The sequence below is a fragment of the Pezoporus flaviventris genome, unplaced genomic scaffold (genome assembly GCF_033815535.1).
Source record: "Pezoporus flaviventris isolate CSIRO_AGI_PZ_B2104156 unplaced genomic scaffold, CSIRO_AGI_Pfla_v1 ptg000079l, whole genome shotgun sequence".
NCBI lineage: Eukaryota > Metazoa > Chordata > Aves > Psittaciformes > Psittacidae > Pezoporus > Pezoporus flaviventris.
This window is the reverse complement of record NW_026892627.1, coordinates 6,601,079-6,617,448: the sequence shown is the minus strand read 5'-3', so window position 1 is coordinate 6,617,448 and position 16,370 is coordinate 6,601,079. Positions and strand designations below refer to the sequence as shown.

The window sequence follows — 16,370 nt, the reverse complement described above, 5'->3', positions numbered from 1 at the left end:
AAAGAATCTCTTGACAACATTGTCTCCTTAGTTAGTGGGATACATCTGTCTAGCTTCAACAGCTTGTCAGATTATATTGCCAAAGCTTCATTCAAGATGTACAACGTCCTCTAAAGGTACGCTAGCTATATGCAAAAGAGCTGGGATGCATATTATGCAGGAAAACTATTAAATCTGTCCTACGAACTGTCAAAACACTCAAGCACTTGACATTAATGCAGTAAAGTGTGTTTTGCTTCAAGGCTTGGTCCTCCATTAATAACAAATCTTTGGTGTTCTAGAATCTGTTTCAAAATTAGCTTTTTTAATTAGAAATGGCAGTTTCGGCTTTAAAATGTGCATACAAACAAGCACCATGTTTCTTAGTTTGCTGTACTACATTCTTCTGTGTTGCTTTCTTTGAAATGTCTGTTTCTATTAGAAGATCTTAGTTGTGCTGTTTTGACTTTTTTTCATGTTTGGAGAAAAAGTTTGACAAAATTCTCATAAGCCTTTTGTGGTTGCTAAACTTCAATCTAAAAATTGTTGGAATGTAAGGTAATTCAAATTTTTATGAACAGTAAGGCTGAGAAGAGTAGAAAGTTATCTGAGTGCTTCAGAATCTTGTTCTTTCTAAAGAGTGTATCAAGGAGTGTTAACGGTATCCAAACCTTTGCTCTGCTTGTCCTTTATTAACTGCACACTTTTATCCTGAGTGTGATGAGAAGACAGAGGAAGAGTTAAACTTCCATTACTGTTTCATTGACTATCTTGTTGATATTTCTTCTAGAGTAGTGTCTTAGATGGTGTTCGTAAGCCTAGCTTTGGGTTGTATTTTTGTCACAGCCAACTGCTGTGAAACAAGTCTAAGTTAATGGTAGTACAGAAAAATAAGGTGATGTCTTCTCTCTTTGCATTTCCAGGCAAAAAGATTGTGATCTTAAAAACACACACTCTTATACATAATGTATAGCACATGGTGAGACTGTAGGGTATATGCTGTGTTTTGCTGAAAATGGTCATATGAACATCCCATTGTTATGGTATCCAGCTGCTTATGCACGGGCATGGGCTGTACATCCCAGAAGTTGAAAGGGTTTAAAAGTGAAGGTTGGTAAGGAGAAAAAGGGACAGTATGGAAAAGGGACCCAAGATTTAGGGGCAGCTTATTGTGAGGAAAGTTGGGCTGTACTTCTCTCAGCATGGAAGTATGAAAACCAAAAAATAAGATGTGGTTTATTTTCCAGATAGCCAGGATAGGGAAGTAAGCAACTACTGAAAGTCTTTGCTGTACCGATGGTATAACAGGCGCTTGACCTGTTTGCCTGTAATAGTTAACATTTCATTCATTTCTGCCAAGTAGATGGGATGTACTCGATTTCTTAGATACTGTTTGAAACAGACTTGAATTTAAGATTAGCTGGATTAATTTATGATTTAACTGGGTAATAACAGAGTAATAATCAGTATTGCACTCTTAATTTTATTTCTGTTGACACTTGTACAGCAGACGCACACAATGTACTGCTCTGTTTCTTGAAGGTTGGCCTGAAGTTAAGTTGTCTTAAACTGTAGCTTGATACTCAACTGCTTGTCCAGGTTGCATAGTTGTGCTAGTGGAGTGCTGGGAAGTAAAGAATCCAGCTTCTGTTGGCAAGTGCTTCCTCAGGTACTGGAGTGGGACTGGCTGGAAGACTTTCCACTTGTGAAAGACAATCTAAATGGAAAAAATGGGTTAATGTCAAGTTGCAACTGTCGTATTCAATTACCTCCCTGGGTATTTTCAAATGGCTGGGGGGAAGGTGGGAATGGGGTGTAGGGTGGTTTTTTTTTTTCCTCAGTTTGTTCTGTGTTTTTGTTATTGTTCTTCCTTGCAAGGATCAGAGTTCTTTATTATGACATTTTTATCCTGAATATTATGAAAACTGAGAAAAGTGTGATTCCTCTTTGAAAATGCTCAATGTGAAATACCTTGTGAGCCAATGGATGGATGGCTACACACTGGTTAGGAAGGTAAGAAAGCCAGGTGGCTGCTGTGACAGGCAAGAACTTTATAGTATTGCAATAGCAAACAAGGGTTACCTAGTCTGTCTTCTCTGCCCTATGGCAAAATAAACTGTCATGTCATATCTGATGGATGTTTTTCTTAAATTCCCCTAAAATTTCCCAAGGCTGGGGCTCAAATGATTCTTCTGGTACTCGGCATGGTGTTATCTGTTCTCCAGAGTCTGCTGGGTTTTTTTTTCCTGTTGTCTTACCCATGTCTGTGTGGCTGTGATTTTGGTATATTATTACTGTAAACCTTACTGTTAATGGATTATCCTCTGCATTCAGGGGCTGCTCTGTAATGTTGATTGTGTATGTAACAGAAAAAAGCTTGCTGTCAGTTAGTGGGGAATGGTTAATGACTAACTCTAGCTGTATAAAGTGCTATGGTATGAAGATAGAATTTACCAGATTGTGGCTTTCTTCAACCCCCATTAATGGATGGGAGGAACTTCGTATGTTAAGCAGAAGGAAAATGAAAGATGCCTACGAAGTTAATTGGAAGAAGTTCTAGGTTTGAATTGGACAACAGTAACTTACCAAAAGTTATCTGAATCTGATGAGAGAGAGACAGTCTTTGTAGAGGAAGCTTAGGCATACTGGGTTTTGTGTTGGCATGTTGTATATAGATCCACAGCAGCCTTGGGCTCGCACAGAAGAGTTAAAATTGTCAGCACTCAGCAGCATAATCATTAGTAAAGACTGTGTCAGTGTCTACCTATGCATCTGTTAACAGAGGTGTGATGGAGTTGGCCATGTCCTGCTCCACTGGTGAAAGGGAGAGGCAGTGCTAATCTTTGTCAGTCAGTATCCCTGAAGACATCTTTTCTGGTTTGTGCTAAGAGATGAAAGTGTTCAAGGCCAGATTGAATGGGGCTTTGAGCAACCTGGTCTAGTGGAAGATGTCCCTGCCCATAGTGGGCAGGTGGAGTTGGATGACTAAGGTTGCTTCCAGCCCAAACTGTTCTGTAATTCTGTGTTGTCAGGGTGGTTCTGTGGTTCCTCATGCTTCATGCAGCTTTGGGAACTTCCACTAATGGAGGTCATGGCAAGTAAATAGCTCGGTTGTGCTGATGTTGAATGCCAGTAGCAGCATGACTTTTCATGAAAGTCGGGTTTTGGCTGCAATATATGTTGCTGGCATTTGTTGACACTGGGCTCATCAAACTTTGGACCATCAGTGGAGACATGAAGAGCCTGCTGCCATTGACTGACTACTTTATAGTCATACATACTGCTGCAGGCTGAAGCTGCCTTTTGTTGCTAAAATCTTGTAGTGATTATTACGCAGTTTTATTTTTATGTATGTTTAGTAAGTTACTAAAGTAGCTTGCTGCTGTTGCGAGAAATCAGTAGTATCTTCCAGCTTTTGCTACAGGTTGGCAAAATGTTCTGTGGAGCTCCCCTTGGAATAAGCTTTAAATTTCTTAGCTATAGTTGCTGGATGTATAATCCCATTATTTGCTTGGCTGATCTTACCAAGAGAAGGGGATGTTACCACTGCTCTCTTGTCAGGATTTTGTCAGGTGTTTGCCTTCTGTCATCGCACGACAAGGAGGAGAGAAATACCTGTCTTACTGTTGTTCTTGCAATTCCAAGAAGAATCTAGAGATCCTGTGGTCCCATACATTTCAGTAGTACTGCCAAGAGGGTCCATTCCTCACCATTTCAGCTGAATTTCCATTGAGTTACTTGGCATTACGATACACTCGGGGACAAGCTCCAGACACGCCTTTTTAAAACTATGCCAGCAGAATTTCACTGATATTTTCAGAACTTACGCTCTGCTTGGTCCTGGTTGTAAGCAGTGGTGAGGTATGGTGACCACAGTGTTGGCAACAGCGAATGCTGTAGCTCCAGTCCTTGTAAAGATCCTGTTCAAGGAAAATGGCTGCATTTCAGTTAAACAGTACTGATCCATTGAAAGACTGAAATCTTTGATCTTGCTAAGTGTTCTGTGCTATTAAAGCTTTCTCTGTTACTGGTGTAGATAAGGAGGTCTTATACATAAGAAGCATAACAGATTTGCAGTGAAAGGAAGAGAACAGTTTATCCTGGTTTCCAATAGAAATGATGAGTTTAAAAACTTGTAACTTAAAGTGGCTGGTGTTAACTTCAGCCAGTTGTGTAGAAATGAAAAAAAAAAACAACAAACAAACAAAAAATTATGGCTGCAAGCCCCTGGTAAACCTAAGCAGCTGTTTTATCCCATGTGGTGTGCATAGAGTTCATTGGCTTCTGCTATTAGATTCAACTGTGCTGCAAGCGTAGTAAAGGCAGTGTTTGTGCAGCGGGTGGAGATCTGGTTCAGGCAGCTGCAGCTGGAGAGATCCACTTCCTGAGGAAGTGCTTAGAATCTGCTAGTCCTGGTATTTCTGGCTTGCAGGAAGGTAATTTAAGTTGTACACCCCAGTGATCTTTAGCATCAAGGAAGAGTTGACTGGAAGTTGAGAGTTCATTCTCTTGTGCTGAAATGAAAATCTTGAAGATGGAAATGGGGAATGAATGCATGGAATGCATTAAAGCAAGAGATACACATTTTTATTTCTAATGATATGGCAATTAAAACTGATTTCATGATGAAACAATGACTGTTACTAAAACTATCTTTCAAAGACATTTCATGTTGTACATAGCTGATGATCCAAGGAAAGGTCAAGTTTACTCAAATACCTAATTAGCTGCCTGAAGTGTGTGCACAGGGAGAGAGGACTTGGCTTCTACCCAGCAGTACAAGTTGAATTTTCCCTCTTCAGGGGGAAATCAGTACAAAGTTCAGGTTCTTTCACTCTGTGTCATAAACTGAAACATTAGGTTCTGATCTTTAAGCTTAATAAACTTACCTTTAGAGGTGGTTGTGGTTCTAACCTGGCAGGCAGCTAAGCACTGCACAGCCATTCATTAGCTCTAATCCAGTGGGATGAGGAAAAGAATTGGTAAAAAAGGGAGAACTCATAGGTTGAGATAAAGACAGTTTAACAGGACAGAAAAGAAATGGAAACTAATAATAATGATAAAAGAACATACAAACCGAGTAATGCACAGTGGAGTTGCTCATCACCTGCTGACCGATGACCAGCTAGTCCCCAAGCAGTGGGCCTCTGCCTCCTCAGCCCAGTTTTATTGTTCAGCATGACATTGTATGGTATGGAATATCCCTTGGGCCAGTTTGGGTCAGCTGCCCTGACTGTATACCCTCCCAGCTTCTTGTGCTCCCCTCACTTTGCTCCCCTCTGCCAGTCTTATTGCTGGCAGGGCATAAGAAGCTGAAAAGTCCTCGATTTAGTATAAGCATTGCTCAGCAACAACTGAAACATCAGTGTGTCATCACATTCATATCCTAAACCCAAAGTACAGCACTGTACCAGCTACTAGGAAAAAAACTATGCCCAGCTGAAACCAGGACAGAAGTGCTGCATATCAAGTTGTACTGCGTAACTTGTAGTTTAGAAATATGTTTGATAATTCGGCTAGCAGCAGAGTCAAGTTGCCTCAATTTTTACTTCCACCTGAAATATTTTGGGCATGGTGCTGTGGGGGGGAAGGTGCTGCAGGAATGCACAGATTCTGCAGGAAGTCTGAAGGGAACACAGAGAATGGTATTTATCTTAGCAACTATTAGTTGATTGTCTGGGGTATGAATGTCTGAATTTCCTTCATAGTTAGGAGACCCCAAGATGTAGTTCACTTGACCTTTTTTAAAGCATCTTGGATGTAACCACCTCTGCATACCATGGCCACGTGAGATACGTGCCATAGAAATTTACTGGAATTTTTTTAAGCCTTATAATGGCTTTTCATCTTTGATAACTGATAGTAAACACGTGAAATTAAAATTGCTTTCCCTTATTAAAAGGGAAATATGAGGCAAACTGTGGCACTGTTTTTCTGCCAGCAAGGATAACAAGCAGATGTAGCTGGACTATGCAGTAAAATAAATAAAATGTTTCTTCTGGCAGTCCTTTGCTGAGGTTACTATCTTAAGTGGAGACAAAACAGACACCTGGAAGTATCTGGAAGAAGAGATTCAGAGCAGCCCTGTGGAGAAGGACTTGGGGGTGTTGGTTGATGAGAAAGTGAATGTGAGCCGGCTTCAGTGTGCACTTGCAGCCCAGAAAGCCAACCGTATCCTGGGCTGCATCAAAAGGAGCGTGACCAGCAGGTCAAAGGACGTGATCCTGCCCCTCTGCTCTCATGAGACCCCACTTGCAGTATTGTGTGCAGTTCTGGTGTCCTCAACATAAAAAGGACATGGAACTGTTGGAACAAGTCCAGAGGAGGGCCACAAGGATGATCAGGGACTGGAGCACCTCCTGTATGAAGATAGGCTGAGAAAGTTGGGGCTGTTCAGCCTGGAGAAGAGAAGGCTGCGTGGAGACCTCACAGCAGCCTTTCAGTATCTGAAGGGGGGCCTATAAGGATGCTAGGGAGGGATTCTTCATTAGGGACTGTAGTGATAGGACAAGGGGTAATGGGTTAAAACTTAAACAGGAAAAAAAAAAGAAGAAAAAAGAAAGAAATTCTTTACTGTAAGGGTGGTGAGGCACTGGAATAGGTTGCCCAGGGGAGTTGTGAATGCTCCATCCCTGGCAGTGTTCAAGGCCATGCTGGACAAAGCCTTGGGTGTCATGGTTTAGTGTGAGGTGTCCCTGCCCATGGCAGGGAGTTTGGAACTTGATGATCTTAAGGTCCTTTCCAACCCTAACTCTTCTATAATTCTAAGTGGCAACTAAGCTGTTGCGGGAAGACGGTGGAATTTTTTTCTACATGCCTGTACATCTAATACCTTGCAATGAAGTGTAAATGAATGTTGAGGGATGATTGCTGCTTGCAGGATGGAGCAGGATTTTTGTTACATATTGGGGAATAAAGCACCCACTCTCTTCTTGCTTTCTTTACAGAAAACATGACTTAGGTAGCATTATTAGGTCTCTGTGTTTTGAAGGCTCATTACTGACAACCTAGCAGAAGTTGTGAGTTTGACCAGCTGCTTTGAAATCTGAAGAAAATAAAGGAAGCCATCTGACTTCCTTTCTAAATGACTGCTTCTCAGATTTCTTCTGGCTTGCAGAGGAATACCTTTGATAAACCTCAAGATGATTGTGCAATGCAGAAGGAGAGGAAGCAAGCATGTGTTCTTTTCCCCCTGCAAGCTTGTGTTCTTGATGTTACTATCATGTGAACCTCCTCCTCTACAGCAGAAGTGATTCGTGCTACAGTACCTTGCCTTAGCCTGTGAAGTACATTTCCTTATATCCTAATGTAATAATAGATCAGGATAAGGCAGGGGACAGTTACAGCAATGGGATGGAGTGCCACAAAAGTTGAAAAAGATCTCGTGTTTTTCTGAAATGATGATCTGCTGTTTGGTTTGTCATGAAGTTCTCTTCTGTTGTTGAGGTCCTTCATTACATTACCAAAAGATACCTCATCAAGTTCCTCAGGCTTTTGCCCTTACAGGACTGTAAGAGCAGATCCTTCAGTCTGTCCTTCCAAAAGCACAGACAGCACTTTGACAGGGGAGCGTGTGGTGAATCAAGCATGGGAATCGTGTGAGCAAGGGCACCAGTTGAGCTCTGTGTGTCAGCAAAAGTTTTCCCTGTCAGCATTATTTTTTATTCTGGTATCCTCATACTGGATGTGTTGATGTCACAAGGAAATCACTACAAAGCAGAAAAAGCTATGGCTCGAAGTAGATATTTATATATGGTAATTCCTCGTGATTAGAAGCCTGATAGTAGAAATAGGTTGCATCTGAGTAAAACACAAACTACTCATTATGTCACTGTCTCCAGAGGTTTAGAAACAAAATTCTTTGTTGACCCAGATGTATCATTTCTATAGTCATTAGAGTAATTCAGTGAACTATGTATCAACAGTCAGCAAACTAGCAACTGCATAGCCATAATTAGTATCTGTGGAGGAGAAAAGGAGAAATCATAACTAACCATAGAAAGTTGCTGGTTATGAAGCCTGAGACAAATGATGAACTAGCGATGGGTTCTGAGATTATCTGCTATCTTGTGGAAAGATTTTTGTTGAAGAGCGCTGCTGTAATTCCCTTTGCTACCCTCCGTCTGCTCCAAGAAGTCACCGAGATCCTTTCTGTGCTCTGAGAATGAATAGTTAATCTGCACTGGAAGTACTGGTGTCTCCGTTTTCTGCCTCTTGGTATTCTGAATTAAAAAAGATAAGGATACCAATGTTGAAGTTAAATTGTAACTTTCAGTGTGAAAACTTCATCTCTGAGAAGCATAGTAATTTGAGCATAACTGTTTGTGAGATACTGAAAGTTGGGTATGCAGGAAGTCTGATCTAATCTGACATGGCTGACAGCATTTCATTATGAAATTTCTTGAACCCTTTTGGTACAAAACCTAGACTAATCTGTTCTGTTGATAACTGAGTAGATCTAGGTAGAGACTAACTTAGGTAAGATGCTAGGCTTGTGGTAGGAGTGGATTAGGTGCTGCCAGCTGTTGAAAGTGTTTTATAATTAAGCACAGTTCATAAATGGGTTTTTAATAGAAAAAGGTGGGTTAAAGAAACTCTGCATCTAAAATTCTAACAGAATGGAGAGCTGCAACTCTTCAGTAGTTGTTGTTCTTGACCCTGTCAGATTGTTTACTGATCACTTGTGCAGATGATTTCAAGTGTTGAGAAATCCTTCCTGTTGAGATAAACTTCTGTGTGATGCCAGTGGCCGTCATCGTGGAGATGCCACGTTAGAGGGCAGCTGCAGAATCAAGCTTGCACAATGCCTTGCTTGTGGAGCTGTTGTTTGACTTGCTTGCTGGTCAGTTACATCATTTCTGTCTCCTGGGGTTGGGGCGAAGTTGGCTGCAGATAAAATTTTATCTGGTCTTTCCCTCTACCTATTGCAAGGAGAATAAGGGTGTGGGATTGGGACAGCAGGCAGGTAATGGGGCACCAAAGTGAGGGCATGTGCTCTTTGGGGAGGCAAGCTGTGCACAAGCCCACTCGTCTTGGTAAAGTGCCTGGTGTTGTAAAATTTGAACTTTAAGGCTAGATGAAATACCACAGCTCTTGTCCAAGAAGTAAAAGGATGAGTAAAAACTCAGTTTGGCAATTGTTTTGCATTGACAGTCACAATGGCGTTTGAAACCGACGTGCTCTGATTGCACTAGTCAGAGTGTTCATGGGACGTTCCGTTTTATGTAGCAAATGGTCTGTTGTATGAACAGAAGTACGACAGCTTCAGTTTTTGAAGTGGCTTTCCTTCTCAAAACCTCTTCCTTTTCCGTTTTGACAATGTAAAACCCTTTACCACTCCCATGTAATATCATAAATAACGAACTGTGTATGCAAATACCATTTGGGTACTTCTGGACAACTTGAGCTTTCAGCCACCTCGGCTTGTATTCTAAACATTGTACAACGCATTCCTACAAGCCCTTACCTTCTGTCTGAGGGAGAGTCGGTAAACTTGGAGGATTTTGCTTAACAACTCCTGTGCCACAGAGTATCTGGTGCTTTGAGTTACCGTAGCAAGTACAGCTGGAGGACTCATCCTACTGCCCTGCCCCAGTGGTGCCCTTTTTATTTCTTCCTAGTCAGTTTAAGCTCTCTGATTCTGCAGGGTGAAAAGGTTAAACCATAACCTTCTCCAGTAAGGTTTCAAAAATGCTTTTTCATCTCAAAATTGCAGGTCTTCATCAGTTCAGTGGGCCACTTCCAGCAGACTTTGCCTTGCTTTTGCTCATGGCACTTCTTTTGGTCTCGGTGTTTATTTTCCTAAAACTTTAGGAGAGCTGATACACTAGAAGTACTGGCATGGAGGATTCGGCAAGGGAAAGCTTAGCAAACTAAAAAACATTTGGCATTTATTCCAAATGAGGGCATATTAGAGTTCAGCCTTTTTTGAGGTATGCACCTTTGAGTAATTGATGAATCAAGTCTTTGGTACTGGTGTGCAGGCTGTCTCAGCCTTTTAGGCTGAAGTGTGCTAGCAGTGTGTGCACATTTAGACTGCAGTGTCTCCTCCTCCCTGCAGTGCTCTGAGATGGAGTTAGCACATCAGTGAACGCAGTTGCGTGCAGTTCCTTGGCCCCTCTCTTGTGGATGTTATGTTTATGTTGTAATTCTCTATGAACATGTTGCCCGATCTTTCTGGGGAAAGAGGAGATAGGAGCTAAATTGTCAGCTTAATTTTCCTCTCTGTCCTCGAGTATAGGTCAAAGGCCTGGAATAAAACCTGTGGGGCAAAGTTCAAGCCAAGCGGTTGTTTACATGGTCCTGCGTGCTTCTTGGGCATGGACTGAGACAAGGCAATGGGGATTAATGACTTGGGTTTTAAATTTCTTGTGTCCCCTTTGGAAGCCTTAGTTTGGTGGGATACTGTTGCATGGCACTTATCCCAAGGGGGTATGTGGCTGAATCCAAGACCGGAGAGCTTCCCTGTGGCTCATCTAGGAAAGCAGGCATCCTCCTGTGATCACAAACACATCATTACTGGAAGGCTTGTTACAAAGCTCAGAGGAATTTAGGAGGAGAGTGTTGGAACACTGGTTTTGTCTCTTTTTGTTTCCTTCTCATTCACTGTTAGGAGGAAAGCAGTAATTAGTACAGCTGGATGTTAAATGCAGCATTTTCTGTTGGCTCCAACTTCTTGCTAGTTTCCAGACTTAGCACAGACAGACGGTAGCAATCAAGGTTTTTGGTTAGTTTAGGATCCTTCTTAGGAGAAAAAATGTTCAGTCATGATCTGTGCTTTAATTTAGCTGCTCTTACCTTAAACATGTAACAGCCTAATATAGAATAGTTAACTTTGTTTTAAAATGGAGTGTTTAATGTGCTGTTATTGGCAAAGAATCTGGAAGCATGAGCTCGGGATAGCAACTTTGTAAGCTTATAGCTGGAGAAGAAATAGCTTGAAAGTTCATTCACTCTCTAAGTGGTGTCCAAAATACACAGTTTTACAAAGTTGCTGGGATGCATAGTCTGAGTTCTATGTCTGTCCTTATTAGGATGATTTTGGATGTACGTGGTGCCTCTCCCCCCAGCCCTCCCTCCTTGCTGGAGCAACAGTTTAAAGTGCAGTGTTCTCTGTAAACTCATGCAGAGTGAGTATGACACCTTTAGTTGCACTATTACATGTATCAGAAAATGGTGTCTTAAGAAACTGATTTGAGAAAAAGCAACTCTTACAAGTTTGTGTGCTGGTTGTTCTTTTGGGGGTGTTGTTTGGGTTTTTCAGCATTGTATCTTGAATAAATTGGCATGATTGATAGGAGATGGCAGAGGGATGGGCATGGAAAAACTGGGCAGTGATGTTAAAATAAACCAGGCAGTTTGTTGATGAAGGTTTTGGCTGTTGGAAAATCCCCAGATGATGATGCTTCCTTCTGGGGAAGTAAATCTTGGAAGTGTTGCAGTTAATGATGGAATTGGCAGCATGTGTTATTATAAATATTAAGCCAAACTTTCCTTGCATCACTTTGATGCTTGTATTTTGTCTGATTTGCAGTATTTTAGAATGGTTTTAACAGTGACTTGCGAAGTATGCTGATAGTAATCAAATGTGAACAGATCAAGAGCCTTGTGTGATTAAGCAAGAATGGGGGGTTAAAGTGGAAAATTGTTTAATATCTCCTGAAGGAATGCTTATGAAAGAACTTTTTCTACCGCAAGGTATGAGCATAGCATGATCTGAGCACTGCAAGCAGGCACTCTATCCAAAGCAGTTAATTCTTGAAAATAGTTTTACTGTATAGTTCAGCCACACTGGTTACTTAGGATGTCATGGAAAGGCTTTCACTGTGTAGGATGGTCTTGAGTCTGAGTTAACTTGAGGTCATATTTTGTTTGTACTTGCCAATGAGAAGAATATCAAGGAGCATGAAAGATATGCTCATGTCCAAAAGAAGCTAATGCACTTGGCCATCTTTCTAAGAGTGTATTTATCCAGTAAACATAATGTAATAGGATCTAGTAGATTCCCAAATGTAGAAGATATGCTGTAATGGAAATTGTGTTAAGACTTCAGTAGTGATTTGAAAAGTCTTCAGTTGCAGAGCTTTAAAGGTGCTTTTTATGGTCAGTATCTATGATTTGCTTTTACCATATTCTAAAGTCTTCCACTACTAAATTAGTTTTTGGGTGTTTTTTGTTTTTTTTTCCCCTCACTCTGCTACTAAGTGCACTATTTTGTTCTACTCTTTATTGGGGGGTGTATCACCAGATCAGCATAGCTGAAACTGGAAACATTGTCTGCAAAAGTAGCAGTTTAATGGCTTTCAAAAGAAAAAACACCCCTTCAATCACTGTGCTTAAAATGCCACATTACAACAGACCGGTGGATTCTGTATTAAAAGGCATAATAAGAGTATACTGATCTCATCCTTTTGTCATGGGAAGTATGTCCAACGTTCTAGTTGAACCAAATTTGGCTAATTCTATCCAAGCTCCTAGTTTTCTCTGCAATGCCTGAAATTTATTTCTAGCTTCCTTGCTTCTTGACAGAAAAACCTTCCAAGTATAGCAGTTTGTTAAATTTAGCTTTATGAGCATTGGACACTGCTACTTTTAGATTTGTTTTAAACTGATGGAGGCGTTTAACTTATGCTGTGTTAAAACAAAAGCAGAACGCATGCCAAGTAGCTTTTGCGCTATATTTTTGTGTTCAGGAGACCCAGTTACTAGGAATAGGCAATTTAAAAATAGGTCAGGTGTCATGTATAGGTAGTTTAAATGAACCATACAAATCTCATATCTGCTCTTATAAAAGCATTAGTGTATCTGCTAATAAGTGTAAAGTGGTAACAGCCTGAAGACTTGTTTTAATACAGATTATCTTTTCCTTGCTTTACAGGAAAATCTTCACTGACGATTCAGTTTGTGGAAGGACAGTTTGTTGATTCGTATGATCCAACCATAGAGAACAGTAAGTAAATAAGTGACAAGCTGCTCTTCTGTACCTAACTATTATCAGAAGCCATTGTGGTTATACATATTACTTATGTGGGCGTTTACATATTAATATTAAAGTTCATTAATTGTCAAGTTTTATTACGCCTTTAAAGCAGTGTTTACCAGAAGGGTGGAAATCGCTGTGTACGTATTTCTCAGCTAAACAGCTATACTTTCAACACTGAATGAAGGAAAATCTAATCAATCTGGCTAAAATTCATCTCCTTCTTGTATTCTATGTATGTTGTTGGACATCTGCTTCCCCTAATATAGTCAGGACATGTCAGATTAAGTATGTCATACCTCCATTGACATGTGCCAGTATGTACAAAGTCTCAGGTGTCTAATTTGATCAGTGTATCCAGATGAACACAAAGCCAGCAATGCCAGTCCGAGCTAAACAGCTACATCAGAAGGTAGGCATGCTGTGTCTATGATAACATGGCAATCTTTTAAATTACTAGTTTTCAGCTACTTGATAACAAGTCCAGTATACAAGCAGCTTGCTGCAGATACTGGGTAACTGAATTCTTAAGTGTCTTTCCTCTTAGCGTTTTTTTAATATTGGTGCCTTTGTGAATAGCTAGTATAACAGGTGAGTAAAGGTACTAAAAAAATGCTGCCCAGAGCAACAAGTCACTTCAGAGGCGAGATACCTGGTATTTGTTACAATCCAGCCACCTCTTTCTGAGCTAGCAGTGGTCATAAAGTACTTGAGCAACTGTGGTGCTAGCCTGAGTAATTTGATCATATTGGCTCAGTTTAATCATATGACAAATAAAACTTTGATTTTTTTGATCATAACCCTGGAGTTCTTGTATTTTAATGACTTTTGAAAAGCAGTGGTAGCACATGTTTTTACTGTTTCAAAATTGTGCAGTAGGATGTTAGGCTTCTGATACTCTGGAAGTTTGAATGAAGTAATCAGCAGAACAAGGTTTCTTTTGCATGTATATGATAATAATTGCTAATCACTAGCTATGAGGATATATTTTACTCAGGTTTATTTTAATGTTTAGAACTAAAATTCAGATACTACTTTTTGAGAAGCTCTGATTTTGCTTTATGAGCCAGGGTGGATAATTTGCCCCTTGACCTTAATGATCTGTTAGTCCTTATACGGATGGCATTAATACTAACTCTTTAGGATGTGTACACCTTGGTTTTAGCATTTTGACACCTTCATACAAGACTGCCTTGTTTCATCCTTTACAAGCTCTTGTTGTCCTCAGAAACCTGTTGTTTGTAACTGCTGCTAGTAACTCTGTAGCTGTCTGTCTCTCGCTTAGCATTTCTTAACTGTATGAAAACATACCCTGGATGAATTCTGCTCGTTTTTGACTCTTGTAATCTGCACTGCTTGCTTGATTTAAGTTCTAAACATTGAGCATGTCATGGTCATGAAAACTTTGTTGGGCATAGGCACCTTGAAAAGGCTTAAATCCTCACTTGGTTTTGTATTTGTCTGGAAAACAGCAATACTCCTTTTGCTGAAAGTCTTGTTGATCTGTGACATGGCTGGAAAAAATAGCCTTCTGAAAGGCAGACAGTTTAAGGGCCTTCTTGCATCAGAACACGTTGCTGGGAAGTAAGGGTTGAAAACGTAAGAGGATGTGCCCCGAGGTTCAAAACAATAGGAAGTTCTCTTGCATCTTTAAGCCCTGGCAGGCCTCATAGAATGTTTTAAAAACGCTTCTGTGAAGAGCTGAAGAGATAACACATTTAACATTTAAAATGTATTGATAGTATCTTTCTTAAGAAAGGCATGTGAAACTAGTTTTGGTGGGACTAGTATAAAATCATTCTTTTGTTTCAGTTCTTTTTAAAATGTTCTGCTAAACACAAACCTTTGATCAGTCCAGTCTTTCGGCACTCCCAGCTCTGTTTCTGATTCTGTGCAGGGTCATAAGACACAGAGTATGTAATCAACTCTTCCATTGTTTTCCTAGCTTGTAATTTCAAATCTGTTTGCCAATGCTGGCAAAAGGGGTTGAGAAGCCAAAGCTCCTATACTAGGAGCAGTGTTGAGAATATTGCTTTTTTCCAGTGCTTTGCAGCAGGTCATAAAACTTCGTCAGTTTCATCTAGTGATTTGGTATACTTAGTTTCACAAAACTTGGAAACAAAAAAAGCAGAGGCTAAAGAATAGACTGGCCTATGTGATTGCTGTTTTGTCTCCAGAAAATTGTTACTAATAATTTGTTGCAGTATTCTGCTAGCACTGAAGAAAGGCTTGAAAGCTGCAGGACTGCTGATAGCTTAATCTGTATAATTTTTGTCTTGAAACTTGCACAGAAAACACAGTGTAAAGCTAAACTGTATGGAAGGCAAGCTATAGTTAAGCTCTTACAGGAACAAGTGGCATAGCATATAAGCCTTGAATCTTAGGAATAAGACCTAATATTCTAATAGTTTAATTTTTCCAGTGTGAAAATCCCTATCTTCTTTGAACCTGGTAAAGACAAAATAAGCTGCATTAAATTTTACTTAATGTTTGTTGAAGTGAATGCTGCTTCACTGCTGTATTTTCTTTTGCTTCTGTTACATTAGAACCAGAAAAGTTAGGTTATTGAAGTCAACAACCTGTGTCTCTGGAAGAGTAGCATGTAGTGTTTTGTGGCAGCAGTGGTGGTCAGTTAACTGTTTGGCAAAATATATTTTCCCTTTCTGAATGTCCCAATAGGAGTGACACCATGATGGGTGGCTGCTCTTGAGACAGCTGTGTTGAGAAACTGTTGGAGCTATTAATTTGTGGGGTGTTGGAAAGAGAAGGAAGACCGTGGTGCTGGGTGGGACTCTGAAGGCAGATGAGCTCAGATAAGCAAAGACCAGAACAATTAAAACTCAGACATTTTACTGGAATAGAAACGAGAATCTGTATTTGGAACTCAAAGCAAGTAGGTCAGAAGGAAGATGTGCACATAACTCTACCCAAACTGTACCTTAGCAGGGATGTCTTTGGTCATCAGTAATTCAGTGATTTTGTTTTGCAGAAAAGCTGACTTGACTGCTCAAGTCTCAAAAATGTTTTCCTCAGCGGCCTGCCTGGCTGCTTTCTGCTTTTCCATGTAGTTTCAGACAAGCTTCTAGCACTGTGCCACAGCTCTGTGGTCTTCCTTTCTGCCCTGCACAGGCTCCCTAAGGAAAAGTACAGTCTTCTCCCGAGGGCTGCCTCCATCACGTTTAATACAATTTGAGAGTGGAAACGTATTAGAAAGGGGGAGGTGGCTAGAGGAACCATAGTAGTTGAGGAGGGAGATAGATACCTGTAGGTTTAGATGGGTCTGCTAGAAGCATTTTTAAGGTTGAACTTTTTCCACATGTCATGGCAACTGCACTGGAAGGGTTGAAGGATGCTTCCTCCCAGGAGTTGCTGATGAGCAGACTTCTCAGGGGGTGGAAATGAGGCTTCAGAG

At 40.5% G+C, this 16,370-nt stretch overlaps 1 protein-coding gene across 3 annotated transcripts in view; it reads left to right on the top strand.

Moving 5' to 3' along the window:
• RHEB (Ras homolog, mTORC1 binding) overlaps window positions 1-16,370 on the top strand; it is a 41,584-nt gene that overhangs the window by 8,180 nt on the left and 17,034 nt on the right. For 2 of the 3 annotated variants that reach the window (XM_061474518.1, XM_061474515.1), the window contains exons 1-2: window positions 11,087-11,108; window positions 12,857-12,928. In XM_061474518.1, the coding sequence (XP_061330502.1) occupies window positions 11,102-11,108; window positions 12,857-12,928 (79 nt within the window). In that variant the 5' untranslated portion in view covers window positions 11,087-11,101. Of the gene's footprint in view, window positions 1-11,086; window positions 11,109-12,856; window positions 12,929-16,370 lie in introns of those variants that run through there. The other variant, XM_061474517.1, reaches the window with a different exon arrangement.